The 15,084-nt window shown below is 38.6% G+C and overlaps 1 protein-coding gene across 1 annotated transcript in view; it reads right to left on the bottom strand.

The window, feature by feature from the left end:
- The window catches only part of LOC127505816 (guanine nucleotide exchange factor VAV3), a 73,838-nt gene that overhangs the window by 15,082 nt on the left and 43,672 nt on the right, over positions 1-15,084 (bottom strand). Inside the window, exons 13-20 of the mRNA XM_051881657.1 lie at positions 14,982-15,067; positions 14,704-14,836; positions 13,348-13,457; positions 9,125-9,226; positions 8,786-8,883; positions 7,505-7,527; positions 6,817-6,850; positions 2,439-2,569 (exon numbers count right to left, since the gene is read on the bottom strand). Of these exons, the coding sequence (XP_051737617.1) occupies positions 2,439-2,569; positions 6,817-6,850; positions 7,505-7,527; positions 8,786-8,883; positions 9,125-9,226; positions 13,348-13,457; positions 14,704-14,836; positions 14,982-15,067 (717 nt within the window). The remainder of the gene's footprint in view (positions 1-2,438; positions 2,570-6,816; positions 6,851-7,504; positions 7,528-8,785; positions 8,884-9,124; positions 9,227-13,347; positions 13,458-14,703; positions 14,837-14,981; positions 15,068-15,084) is intronic.

Here is a 15,084-nt window from a genome sequence, read left to right as displayed (position 1 = left end):
CAGCAGTGTGGAAAAAAAGGAGCGAATTAATACTTTTATTCATCAAGGATGCATTAAATTGATGAAGATATAATGTTACAAAAGATTTCTATTTAATAAATGCAAATAAATGCTGTTCATTGAACTTTCTATTCAGCAAAGTATCCTGAAAAAAGTATCACCATTTCCACAAAAATGTTCAACATTAATAATAATAAGAAATGTTTCTTGAGCACCAAATCAGCATATTAGAATGATTTCTGAAGGATCATGTGACTCTGAAGAATATTTTGCAGTATTACTGTTTTTACAGTATTTTTGATTAAATAATGTATCTTTGGTGAGCATAAGAGACTTCTTTCAAAAACATTAAAAAATTTTAATGTTTCCAAACTTTTGACAGGTACTGTAGTTTTTATTAAGTTTTCGTTTTTAGTATTTCAATCACCACAAAATGACAAAGGCCTACTTTTAGTGCACAAGTATTGAAAGCAAATTTGAAGAGTGAGAAAGTTTGCTCTTCATAATGTTCAACCTAAACTGTAAATGAAGTGAATTCTGCATGTTTATCTACAGTAATTGACAAATAATTTATATGCAGACACTTCAAGAATGACCTCAAAGTGCCGGTAACGCTCAGATCTTTCCCTTCCTCCTCCTCAGATGGTCTTCCAGGGAGACGTAGAAAGTGCATTTCTGTCTCATCTACCTCTTCCTTGAACAAATTTGATTTGTAAGTGGATCCTTAAGCACACCCTCCTCCCCTCCCCCCCAATGCATTTAGCGCATTGACATTTTATCAGCACTCATGATGCCGCCCCACTATTGGTTGTTGCTCAGATAAGGGCCTAATAATGATTAAACTCATAACCCTGTTAGATCAAACAGATGGCAACCAAAGGCCCAAATGAAATTACAGTGAGTGATTGCGTTTGTCTAGGCACCAGAGCGGCAATAATTGTCTCCGGGTTACCACGGCTACGTGGGCTCTGATCGTCCTTTGCTCCGTCCGGAGCTGCCGCGGGACGCTGGATATTACGAGGTCTCAGGTGACACGGGCGGTGTAATTTTGCATGAGCTCAAATTGAATAAATCAAACAACTTCCGGGTGCACGGGACAGCTGGGCGATCGGAGCCTGCAGCAGACAGGGGTCTTAGAATGAGGCAGAATGAGATTAACATGTTAAAACAGGGCTGTGGAGAAGCGTCCTGGACAGCTGGACCCGTCTGACGGAGAGGGATGTAGGGGCATTCGAGTGCTTGCCGGGCTCTGCCAATTCTCTGGCTCTCTGGATAATCATTGGCTGGTTTCCTCACTGCCTTGGCACATAAATAAGAGTGGGCATCAAGGATGAACTGCATGTTCTTTTGTGTCCCATCCCAGAAGAACATTTTATTGCTCAAAAGTAGTTCAAGAAACATAATTACTCAATTGTATCATTTAAATATCATCTTTGTCTCAGGTGTGCCTCCTTAAGAGTATTAAAAATTACAAAAATTAGACAAAAATTACAATTAATGTGGGTAATTTTTGGTCTTTATAGAATTTGATGACAAATGCTCAAGTTCATACTGAAATCTCTGACTATTGATATCTGGACTTTGGCATTTTGGCAAATCTGAGCACAGTGTGTGACTTACTGGATCTTTTTCTCATGAGAAAAATCAGCAGGAGACTTGGACCCCATCCTAAATGGCACACTTTCAGTCTTGCGATGATTACAGAGTGCCCTTAAAGTCCATGAGACAGTAGCATGTCACATTTGTTATTTTAGGCTTCACACTTTGTGGTCTATACAGCATTATGTCACCAAATATGTGGACATTTGGGGGGACATTTAGGACAGGGCCCATGTAATCACTTAACAAGCCCAGTTTTGCCTTGTCAACTAACTAAGTTTAATTTTAAGTACTTAAATTACTGAAGTAAAACTGGCATACATAAAGTAAAGCTATATATATATATATATATATATATATATGTATATATGGTGAATATATATATATTTGTTGTAAAAGTTTAAAAGCACAATAAGGAAAAAAAAGTTCATAGGAAAGTGGTTAATATTGTATTCCAAGTAAGAGTTAATCATTAATCTAAATCTATTTGTGTGATTTTCTTTTGTGTGGCTCATGTGCAGCAACACCTTCTATCCAATGACAACATGTCAAATTAAACCTGTCGTCAAGCGCGTGTCTGCTCTCTGGGCGTTGTGCTCGTCTGATGTTTTTGTATAGCTATGAAACCTAACTCACAACAGCTTTCTTGTGTTTAAAAAAGGGTTGGATTAGTTAGCATTTCACAGTCAGTCACGCTTAGAAAAGCATAACAACACAGTCACTCGGCCTTTGCCACAAACACGAGAGGCAATCAATTAGCAGCTGAACACATGCTAGTGCCGTTCCTGCAGGGCTGTATGACTTGAAAAGTTTATGACGAGTGAGTAAAACTGTCTCACCTTCCACCAAGAGCTGCGGACGTTCGCCTCGATCAGCTCGATGATGTCACCAACCTGGATGTTAAGCGGTGGGCCGCTCAGGGGGCTTGGAACACCATAATAATTACGGATGACCTGCATCTTAGGTAGACCTAGGAAAAAACAGAAAAATTATTAAAATAATGCATTTGTGTGTGTGTGTGTTTGAGTGTGTGTTTGTCTATATTGCCAACGAGCATGCTGAACTTTGACAAAGTATCATTACTGCATGTTTTGACACTCCAGCACATAAAGAACAGGTTTATTTACGTGACGCGGCTATCGTAAATCACCACAGGTGACAGAAGAATCACGTCAATCCATCATAAAAATGTCAGCAAGCTCATGTATTGTCTAGAAAGTTCGTGCAGTCATGCATGCAATGCATTCATGTAGGCAGTCTGCAGCATCCTGCATTTAAAACCATAGGTGGCCATGTTTATGCTTTCCTTGATTAATTTAGTGAATCAGATACTAAAAAAAAAAAAAAAAAAATACATTTAAGTACTAAAATTACTAAGGTAAAACTGAAATAAATATAAATTAAAGCTAAATAGAAATATAAAAAATGAAAAACGACAAAAGCATATAACACTAATAAAGCTTAAAACAAAAACTAAATAAAAGCTAATTCAAAAAGTCTGTAATATTAACAGGTAGTCTGTGGCAAGTGGCATCCTCCACAAACTAGCATTTAAAACCATAGCTGGCCTTTTTTCTGCTATTCCTTGATCATTTTAGTGAATCAATTACTAAAGCAAAAACTAAAACAAACCGTGCTATCAGTGGACGCAATTCATTCTTAGGGTCGTGACATGCCAAGTTGGCCAACATCGGGCTAGTTTTTGTGTTTTCCACACATAGACAGGCTCATGTCAGTGGGAGTTAGTCCAATTCAGCATGTAAGGGGGAGTTCGCTCCAATTGGCTGTTCAGTTTAGCAAAGGAGTCAGTGCACGAGAATAAAAGAGAAACCCTGTTGAAAAAAACAGCATATGCTGGTTAGGTATGTTTTGAAGCATGGCAGCTGGTTTGAGCTGGTTTAAGCTGGTCTTTAGTTGGTTCTTAGCTGGTCATGAGCTGGTTTAAGCTGGTCAAGTGCTGGTCCTAAGCTGGTCCTAAGCAACTAGGTCCAGCTCAGGACCAACTTAAACCAGCTCAGGACCAACTTGAAACCAGCTCAAGACCAGCTTAAACCAGCTCATGACTAACTAGGACCAGCATAAACCAGCTCAAACCAGCTGTCATGCTTCAAAACATACCTAACCAGCATATGCTGGTTTCTTAAACACGGAAATGATGAAAGAGAGCAAAGAAGATAGAAGGCTGTTCTAATTTTACATCATCTTACCTGAGCATTCCGAAATGCTAATATTTTCATAACAACATAAGCCGCCTCGAATGAAGAAAGTGATTAGCATTATTGGTATTCAAAATGGTAAGCAAGCTGCTTTGTTTACATTTGTATATCTGCAGTCCCAGTTTCGGTTTCTCTTTTGAATGACAAATATAGACTATTGATACCTACTGATATAGACAGTTATTTTCTTACACGCTAGTGTGGTAGTTGGCAGTCAGCTGTAGTAGTCTTTGCTGCGTGTTCAAGCGCAGCTTTTTGGCTGCGAGGTGACAACACAATCGGCTTTCGTCACCGCTAGTTCTTTGACATCGGCTTGGTGTGTCAGCCAAATTTTGCCTAGAGTGTGTACGAACACCAGCTGACCACAAACGTTAGCTGTACAGTCTGGCTATTACCCTAATTAGCATTAAAACACATTTTTATTCGTTCAAGTAATTGCACGCACAGGTCTTGCCGCGGGGCAATCTGTGCCGAGCGGACAGTCGTTCAGACGCTCCAGTGAGCTATGAATGAGTGTGTTTGTGTGCACAGGGCTGGTTTGCTGAAGGGTCAACAGTGATGGTCTCAGCTGGTTGCTGCAGCTCTATATATTCTGCCGTTCTGATGATGAGAGGCGAGTGTAGACTCTCTTAATGCAACCAGCTGTGGCTGAAGCCTTCCAGCCCAGCAGATCACCCAAGGCCCTGGGCCTCCAAGCACAGCTGGCTGTCTTTGAAGACGCTTTAAAGAACAGCGTGAGCTTGTGCTTCTCTGTAGGGAAGCGTCTTGCTGGCATGCTAAGCTAAGAACCTTTGAGCACAAGAGCAAAGAGTCAGCAGCAATAAACACTAAAATGCATTTTTGCATCAAAACAACTCATAAAAGGTCGTCTGAATGTGCCAAAAGAAAACAAAACTGCAGGTTTAAGTCTTCACAATACAAAAGAGCTCACTTTAAAAAGTAACAACACACCTCTTCTCAAAAAGCAGCACTATTTGAGATATCATATAGTATGAAATCTGCACATGAAATAACAAATTCAGCTGAAGTGAACAAATGTTTTTCAGAAAGGCTGTTTCTGATGAAGACAAATCTAGCAGCGCTGAACAGGCAGGAAGGAACTACTTTAATTCAAACGGAGAGATTCCCATGATAGCAAACACTACACAGAGAGCTTCTCTCACCATAACTTTAATGAATCTACCGACCTCAATATTGTGTGGGATCAGGAGGCCTCTCACGCAGACAGGGTGACTTAACAGAGATATAATGAACTCAGGAGTGGGTGTATCATGATGGGTGGGGGTGAGAAACAACAACTTGCAATTTAGCTTGATTCACCCATTTATTTCAAATATTCATGAAGCTATTAAAAACAAAGGCAAGGGAGATGCGTCGCTCTATCAGCATGCAGACCTGCAGTCACTCCCCTGATATCTGAACCTGTATCCCAGGTGGACATTTATCACCACTTGGGTATCGATTAAACTATCAATGGCACTGTGAAAGCATAATTAAAGATAATGTGGCCCTCTTTACGACAGACTGATGGGTGGAATGACTGCTGCTGAACACTAGCGATGTGAGATTGAACATGTGGTCGAGGTGGTGAAAGTCATCTATCTCAGTGTTACTCAACTGGTGGGTCACAAGACCATTTTGAGAGGGTCGCGGAGTGTGTAGTCAAAGAAACAACAACAACAACAAAAACTTATTTCGAAATATTTTTTCTGATGCGAGACTTTTATTTTGTAAGACATAAATGAAGGATGTTGACTCTTCAGCAAAGACTTGCCTCTTCTGTCAGCCAGAACGCATTTTTCCATTCCATTGTGCTATATTTCCATCATTTTTCTATGTAAATGCGCTAGACGGATGTGTTTGACTGTCTTTTGCAGTGTCTCGTGCATGACACAGCGTTCTAAAAATGTTGCACTTAAGTTAAAAGACGTAAAGTCTTTAAAAAACATCTACCTATCGACCTACCTTAAATTAAGGTTTCTTAAAATAAAATGTAAATGTAATGTACACTTTTAAAAAACTTAAAGATCATAACCCCCATAATTCGCACCCTGGTTGAAAGGCTCACTTGTGGACATATTTCGGTCAAAAGGTGTTTCTGTAAAAATGTTAAAGCACCCATTTTCAAGTGTTGGTTAAGTCAGATTAAAATGCCGCAAACCAATCACCAGACCATGATGTATTTGGGAGTGGTTATTAGTTCAGGAAAGAGTAGGAGGTTATTCAAAAAAATCATATGAATAAAAGAAAAGATTCTTTAAAATAGGACATGAATACTCTTCTGTGGAGGCGTGAACTACCTGTGCTAATATAGTTTAGACTGAGGGTCAGGGAAGCTCACACATCTGAACTAAAGAAGCTCTCCACAGTTTAAGACACCTACATAATGCAATTAAAATGAGTGAACATTCACTGGGAGAAGTGGGTTAAGTATTGGGCCTATCTACGCTGGCAAATGGAGCAACAGTGGTTAAATGTCTTTGCATATTGTGTTTCCCGCTCATATCTGATTTAAATCTGACACTAAGCCCTAATTACATGTATGAGCTTGCCTTTACAGCAAACATCAACACTACGGCTCAGTGACTACTAAGAATATGCAATCTGGCTCAGATTGAAGAAGTATGTAATGTACAAGACTGTGCATGTTTTGTAAGCATGATCGCTTATGAAACCCCAAAGCCATAGCAATGACGAACATACAAATTTCAATGCAGTACATGCCAAACTGTAAATTAAAGGAACTGTTCACCTTAAATTCAATCATTATATGCAGTAACATGTAATTCCAAACCTAAATACTGTTCTTTTTTTTTCTTTTTCTTTTTCAGTAAATCACAAAAGGACAATTTTGAAGAATCTTAGTGTCCATAGTGACCACATCTTGTATTAAAAATAGCTTCAAAAACCATCCTTTTGTGATTCACTGACAGCATGCTGGTTAGTCATGTTTGGGTGAACTGTCCCTTAAAGAATGCAAAATGTGACTTATTGTATTTACCTGCGTCTCCTCCACGACAGGTTGTTTTTCCAATCTGTAATCACAGTAAATAAATCACATGATTCATACTGTTGCCACTCACAGACATTGCAATGCATTAATGATTTGATAATTAAGTAAAACTTTGTGCAATAGCACAATTAATCTCATCATTAAATCTGACAAGTAAACACTGTTTGTCACACCACTGCACAAAACACGTTCATCCTGTAACATAAGCACGAAGAATAGAGAATGAAGAATTTCCTCCATGCAATTTGCCATCAGTGTTGAACTGCACTCTGGGCAAATTGCATGTCAATATCCTTATTACATGCTATATAAATTACATTGGGTTTGTTATTGCAAAATGATGACCGTGGTGTTATGTTGGAAGCGATGCAATTAATAAAACTGGTGTGCAATTAAATAAATGCACAATCCATAACATATATATCATTCTAAACTGCAATGAACTCTGGGCTAGAAATAATCTCATAATGTTTCCCCATAGCTATTGCATCAAACTTTAATAAAGTAATATTTCTTCAAAAACAATTCTGTGAATAATGCTACAGCAACTTTAAAGTGCATTGTAAAAGAGAATTTTCTATAGTACTAATTTTAAATGGAAATCAATAGGAGTAAATGAGGCCCTGCGGGGCAGAACTACACCATAGATTTACTTGAAAAGGAACAAAAACCTCACCTGTGATCCGAAAGAGCTGGAATCTGCAAGCATATTGAAGACAGGCATGGTTAGAGTGAATCTACAATTTCAGAATAAACACCCTGTACAGACACTGTCATTAGAGTGTGTGGAACACGGTGTGCTGTGAACATTTACGATTTGTTTTGCTACGCTGCAGGTACCTGACAGCTGCCCGAGCTAAATTGACATGAGGGGCCGGACTAGACGGAGTTATGCACAGGGAGCCAGTCTCATTGGCTCTTGAGGGAGAGGCTTGGCCTGTACTCAGAATATACACTGTGAACTTTGTCCTGTTGCACTAGCGTACACCTCAAGAGCTAGTAACACACAAACACAGAGGCGTAGACGCAGGCGTGCACATACAAACACAGAGTGGAATCTTGTGTACAAAACATCAAAGAGGCCACACTTGACAAACACGCACCCTACGCGTGTAATTTTAACTAATTTCATTTTCAGTGTCTGTAAATTTCCAGTGAATTCCACCATCCCTGCTTGCTTGTTTAAAAACTAAGATTTAATAAAAAATGCAACTAATCATATACAAAATAAAAAAATTAATTCAAGATGATATATGTGTCGTGGTAAAGGTAGAACATTTCTACATGAAATAATCTGCTCTGATCTGTCCATTTTATTTTGTGCCCTAATGCCCTGGAAGCCAAATGTGATCCAGCAGAATCTCACATCGTCAGAGGTACTGTAAGACCACAATTTTAAGAGTTAGTGAATCTACCAGAACCCTTTTTGGGGTCTTTTTGTTTTTGTTTTTTCATTTTCTGTTCATATTGTGTTTTATTGTTATTGATAGCTTAAATCACAATCAAATTAGCTAATAGGACATGGGATGTGCAGAACTGATGCGAGTTTAGAGAGAGCTCAGCTGTGCCTAAAAGCGGGAACAAGGAAATTCTATAGAAGCCTGACTAATGCCTAGAACAATAAGAAGTGGCACTGTTGGCAGGCGCACACAAACATGCATACATCATGAGTTCAGGAAGCCAGCCAAGCCTGTTTGTCTGTTTGTCATCAGACATCAAGCTTATCTATGTGGCCTAGGTTAGATTATTAGGAATCTCTGCGCGTTGACAGCTTTTATTGCCCTGTCTGCTACAGTACAGTGTAGGTCAATCATTAGTGTGCAGTGAGGTAAGACGACATCACATAACGCTGAAACATGAGCCAGAGGCTCCAGCGCAGCTCTGTAAATAGATGATTCATAATGTGCATGCACAGAAATTGTTAGAAAGAGTTTATTGTGTTGGATGCAGGGCTCACCGGCACTGCTTTTGGCACAGACGTCCACCCTGCCAAGACACTCCTTATGGGCGCCAGCACCACATTTGGAGCAGCGGTACCCTTGATAGAAGACTCCTCTAAGAAGATAGATAGATAGAAGAGACTTGCATTAACATCTTCCATTATTTCCATTCCATTACAAAACTATTCAGTAATGATCTACATGTAACTAGGGTAGCACTTCTTTAGCCACGCCTACATACGCCATCAAGTGATAATGATCCATACACCCCCTAATTTACTCTAGGTGCAAACATCTCATTAAGGTGCATTGTGGGTATACTGTGTCATTTCACAAAGCTTAAATGGTAGGCTCACCTCAGCAGCATTTTACACGAGCTGCAGGATGTGGTCGTCTCAAAGGTGTGCATGCGGAACTCATGGAAATTACTTTTCCCGCTCTCTGGACAGATGTTCGATCTGTTGAGAGAGAAAGTGGGTGTTAAAAACAAGACTGAAGACTTTGCAGAACGTAACTTGTGAACACAGAACCGCTTGTTTCCATCTGTAGTCTGCTCCCTCCATCCAATCAGCTGTGATTGCCTCTTAAAGGGATAGTTCACCCAAAAATGAAAATTCTGTCATCATTTACTCACCCTCATGACGTTCCAAACCTGTAAGAATTTTGTTCATCTTCGGAACACAAATTAAGATATTTTTAATGAAATCTGAGTGATTTCTGTCGCTCCATAGACAGCTACACAACTTCCACTTTGACGCTTCATGAATCGTAAAACTAATTCATATGAATTGAGTGGTTTAGTCCAAATTTTCTAGAATGTACATTTCCTGAAGAAAATGTGAATGGTGCTTGCAGTGGCAAAACTCAGCACTCTTGATTAGCATGATGCTAACATGATTAGCATGATAACTAACCCGCTGGGCGAACATCGTACACCCGATCGCTTATAAAAGTCATAGCACACCATTCCTCAATAATCCGCACGATTTGACGCCTCATTCGTGGGTCTATGACAAACGGTGCGGGACAAGTTACGCGCCAAAGTTTTGTGTGGAAGAAGAATAATAATAAGTATGCAAGAGAACAATAATGATGCCTTATATCACTTTATACGCTGAACAGATTTAATTTAGGCTTTTATAAACATTCATCAACTCACACATCAGTTGTGGTAAACAGAAGCTCAAGCTCATGTTTTCTTGATGTGTGAGAACCAATGGTTCATTCTCATGTGTTACACAGCATGTTTGAGCTTCCCCAAAAGCTTTGTTCTCGTGCATCAAGCAGGTTCGGTTGAGCTTCTGTTTATGTTCGATGATCAATGTTTATATGTGAATAAAAAGCCTAAATTCAGTCTGTTCATCATATAAAGTGATTGTGTCTCTTCAGAATATTTGGACTAAACCACTCAATTCATATGGATTAGTTTTACACACGTCAAAGTGTTGCATAGGTGTCTATGGAGGGACAGAAAGCTCTCAGATTTCATCAAAAAGATCTTCATTTGTGTTCCAAAGATGAACAAAAGTCTCACGGGTTTGGAACAACATGAGGGTGAGTAATTAATGACAGAATTTTCATTTTTGGGTGAACTATCCCTTTAAGACACATAAGGGTAACTAGATATTTTTATTTTCTGGTAAAAAAAAAAAAATGTTAATGACGACCTTGTAAAACTCAATACCACAAAGCTTGGATGCTATTATTTAACAAGATCCTTGAACGTACTGCATATATAACACATAACAAAATGACTTTTCCATTTATATTCTAACTAATGATCTGTTTTATATTATTATGTAGTATGAGCTAAAGCAATAGTGTTGCTGTATTAGCATGCACCACTAATTACAGCATCAGCAGGGCAGGAGTCATGATGTCATCTGTGTCTCTATTACTGTTTTATAGTCCAAGACCCTCCACCCGCTTTCTGTTTCTCTCTCTCGATCCATCTTGAATAACCCTTGAGCTGCGAGTGCCCTCATAATAAAGGCAATAACAGATGACGGACAGATGAGAGAGCTGTCTGTGTGTGCTGATGTCGTCATTAGAGCTCGGAGTATGTAAAAGCACTGATATCCAATCAGCTTCAGTTGTAGACTGATCTGATGACACATGACAGAGAGAAAGAGAGCACTGACTCATCACTGTTCACCAGAATTAATGAGCCCTTCAGATAAATCTGTTAAAAACGTGTTATCTAATTAATCAGAGCCCTGTCTCCTGTCTTTGGTGCATTACACTTTTTTTCTCCCGTCTTATTCCAATGGGGTTTTGTGTGTGTGTGTGTGTGTGTGTGGATGTGCTTTTTTTGGATATATATGACGTCTGAAATTTGGTAGATCACTTGTCAGATGTTTTATTGCGTTATTCATTTGCATTTTACTGATTGTTGCTGTCATCAGCCTGGAATTATAAATATATTTTCTCTCACTCTCTTTTTTTTCTCATTGGTAAGCTGTGGGATCACTTATTTCGTTAGTATTTCATAATACAAAGATTTACTTGAATCTCTGATTCTCCTAAGAATAGTGAAAAGAATCAAATTAAAGTGAAGGAAGATAAAAAGCCTCTGGATGGGTACAAATAACAAAGAATTTATCGTATAAAACAGGATTTATCTTGCTTCTATTAAATAAAACAGCGTGATGTACTATGTAGAAATGTTCTAATGTGTATAATATGACCACCCATGTATAAATATCAAAACAGAATAATTATTATTTTCAGTTATTTACATATAGAACTCTTAAAGAGATAGTTCACCCAAAAAAAATGAAAATTCTGTCATCATTTACTCACTCTCAAGCTGTTCCAAACCTGTTTGAACACAGAAGAAGTTATTTTGAAGAATGCTGGTAACCAAACAGTTGATGGTAGCCATTGACTGCCAAAGTATATTTTCCATACTATGGAAGTCAATGGCTATCATCAACTGTTTGTTTACCAGCATTCTTTTAAATGACCAGCATTCTTCATTTCTTGAAGAAATGATGACAGAATTTCATTTGTGGCAAATCCGTTATGGTAAAACTGAGGCTATCGTTACTGTTCGTATCACTGTGTATCAAGTGCTGAGGAAGCCTCCAGAGCTGAAATTAAGATATAGTAATGGGTGTTTTGTTTCCGTCACGTGCTGTAAGTGGTAGACCAATCACAACAGACTGGGCCATCTGACCAATCACAGCATAGTAGGCTCACGGAAAGAAGGGGTGCAATGTATATAATGAGAAAATTAAAGTGTTTTTTGACCTTGGATGCATGTAAACCTATTGTAGGAGACCTCCAAAACAAAATTAGAAACCTTTAAATTAAGCATAATATGGGGCACTTTAATGGAACAGTTGACCAAAAAATAAAGACATCCTCATGTTGTTCCAATCCCATACAAATTTTGAATAATGAACTATTCGCTCTTTTAAAATAAGCTTAAAAGAGTAAAATTACCAAAAAATGAACATAAAAGTGGTCCATGTGTTATGTTACAAGTCTTCTGAATCCATACAATAGGAACAAGCAAAGACTTTTTTCACTTGGCATCCACACAGACTCTCCTTGGCACATTCCCGAGGGATCGTGATCCTATGTCCAATTTGTGACCGAACCATTATTTTGAGTCCTGTCTTTTCAGTGAGTCAGTTGATACAGTTTACAAACTGATCTGGCCTGCGTTTCTCAAAAGCCTTGAGAGCTAAGTTGATTGTAGAGACCATTGGTGGCAATGGTTAAATGATTTACTACTCTTTCGGGAAACACAGCCCTGAATGATTTGTTCACTGATGTAGTTCTTAGATTCAACTCAGTGATCCATTCACAGCAATTCTTCAGTTCTTGAGGTGAAAATTATCAGTGAATAGCAATGTTTTTGGTTGAAATTGGAATCTGTTTCTAACATAAAGCAATAATATGACTTTATAAGATTTGGAATATAGCGCATGTGTACTTTTCTTATTATACTTGTAAGGTGCATTATTTTTTGAAGCTTGAAAGCTCCAGTCCCCTTTTAATTTAACCACATGAGGAAACAAACATTCTTTTGTGCTCCATAGAAGAAAGAAAATCATACAGGTTTGGAATGGTATGAGTAAATAACTGAATTAAAGATTTTCAGTGAGCTATTCCTGTAAGGATAAGGAACAATGGTCATGCAAAGCTAATTTATGACAGGTTTTAATGCAAGAAACATTATGGGTCCATTAAAATACCAGCTTTAAAAGTGCAGAAAACACCCAAACACAAAAAGAAAAGGAAAAAATACTTGGTGTATATACTGTTACTCCAGTCTATCTGCAAAACTGAACCAACCAGTCTGAGAGAATGAAAACCCTTTGGGTCACATTATGTTTTATAAGGTACACCACTGCAAAAATGCTTGGCTAAGCAAGTCTGTCCTCATTACTGTGTTTGTTCTGTAGTAAAAATATACACTAATGGTATTTTAGTCTTGAATCAGGGCCTGGACATACTGTCATAGCTAAATCATGTCTTTGTGTCTGTTGTCAAGACAGATAACAAACCTGAAAAACAACACAGTGCAGACCTTCAGAGGTCATACTGTAACACAAACACACACACTCACAATGCCATGCCGAACTGCTCCAGCCATTTCTTCTTTAGCTCCTTGGTTTTGAAGAAGAACTCAAAGCCGTTTTGACCCTGGTTGTGTGTGAGGTAGAATCCGTGGCACCACTGGAAGAGACAGGGAAGGCAACAACATCCATGTTATAAATGCAAAACACACACACAGACAAAGCAAAGACAAACACCGTCTTAAGGCCTTTGATTCAAAACATCAAAGATGCTCTAACAACGATGAGAATACAAAGCATGATGGTTTGAGGGGGTCACTGTTGTTTATGCAAGACTGACGAAATGCTGCTATCAAATCTAGCAGGGTCATCCTGTTATCGTCTACTAGCATTGGGCTGACGCTTACATCATATCGCAAGTGATGTAGAACAAATGGAAGAGATTTCATCACTTGAAAGAAATGACAGTGTGGACAGATAGATTTGAAAAACAAATCTTTTTTTGTGTGCAGTGTGAACAAACATACAATGCAGTTCAATAATCAGTTGTGCATCCTGACACTAGGCCTGTCTATCTTAAATTATTTGTTTGAATAAGACATTTGGTTTTATGAAATAAATAAAAACTAGATTTTTACATCAAAATGACAATTTTAATTCCAATCCAGCTGCTGTAAGAAGAGGCTACAAACGATCCACCAGCTGCAGCAACCATAAATGCGATATACTAGCCAGGACTTCTTCTTTATGTATATGGACATGACGTAATGATGCAAAGACAAATCATATTTCCCACAAAAACCGACCAACTAATCAAATTAGAAAACATTATTACAAGCTTACCGTTGTGAATCGGGCTAAGGTAAGAAGATAGCTTTGAACACTGATTGGTTATGTACTTGCTCAATAATTTATTTTGGATATTTTTAACCAAAAAAAGTTACGGACTGCAGCTTTAAATGAACAAAAACACCTTTCCTCAACAAGTCGAACAATTTGAGGCATAATTCATGTCTTTAGCACAAAGATTGTTTAAATCACTAACTGCAAGTATTAGAAAAAATAATAGTTATGTTTACCTTGCGTGTTTAAAACTTCAGCTTCATTTCTCAAAGAAACTCTTGTACATGTTATATTTATAGAATTATCTAACCAATAATTGCCCTGGCACAGCAGCACATAATGTATAGTAACAAACGACATCATGTTTTCTAATTTAGCTGTGTCTGGTGTCGGCTGCGTTCGTTAGCAGTCGCTAGACGGTTTTTAATAGGAAACACCATCTGTGCGAATGAAAGCTGCTCTACTGCAGTAACTGATTATGGCACTACAGCATAACAGCACATTTGCTGCCCTCGGCTTTGGAGCAGCGAACTTTGGAGGCAATTAGGAGACCGGCTGCACACCTTTCGGTTTTCTCTTTCTGAGGTCGGGTTGTTGGTGATCTTGAAGGAGTGGAGGTCAATCACCTCCTTCATCTCATAGTTATCTCCTCGTCGTTTGCATACGATCACAGCAGCGTCAAACAGAAAGATGTGCCTGCAACAGAAGAAAGGCAAAGATCAAAAGAGGAAGAGAAAATAAAAGAGTAGTGCCTGAGGGTGACACCTTCACAACCCTTAGGCCTTAGTAAAGACCGGCGGAGTTTCAGGCTGAGCAGTATTCCACACTTTAATCATCTCACCTGTCTTGTTTGGCTCGTTTGTCGACTGAAGATACTCGCACTTCGCTGTCACCTTTCGGTCTCCCGTAGTTACGGAGAGACTGATTCTGCAGAACACAGAAAT

This window comes from Ctenopharyngodon idella, chromosome 23 (assembly GCF_019924925.1).
Source record: "Ctenopharyngodon idella isolate HZGC_01 chromosome 23, HZGC01, whole genome shotgun sequence".
NCBI lineage: Eukaryota > Metazoa > Chordata > Actinopteri > Cypriniformes > Xenocyprididae > Ctenopharyngodon > Ctenopharyngodon idella.
Note: the sequence above shows the minus strand (reverse complement) of the source record. Positions and strands in the feature narration are given on the sequence as shown.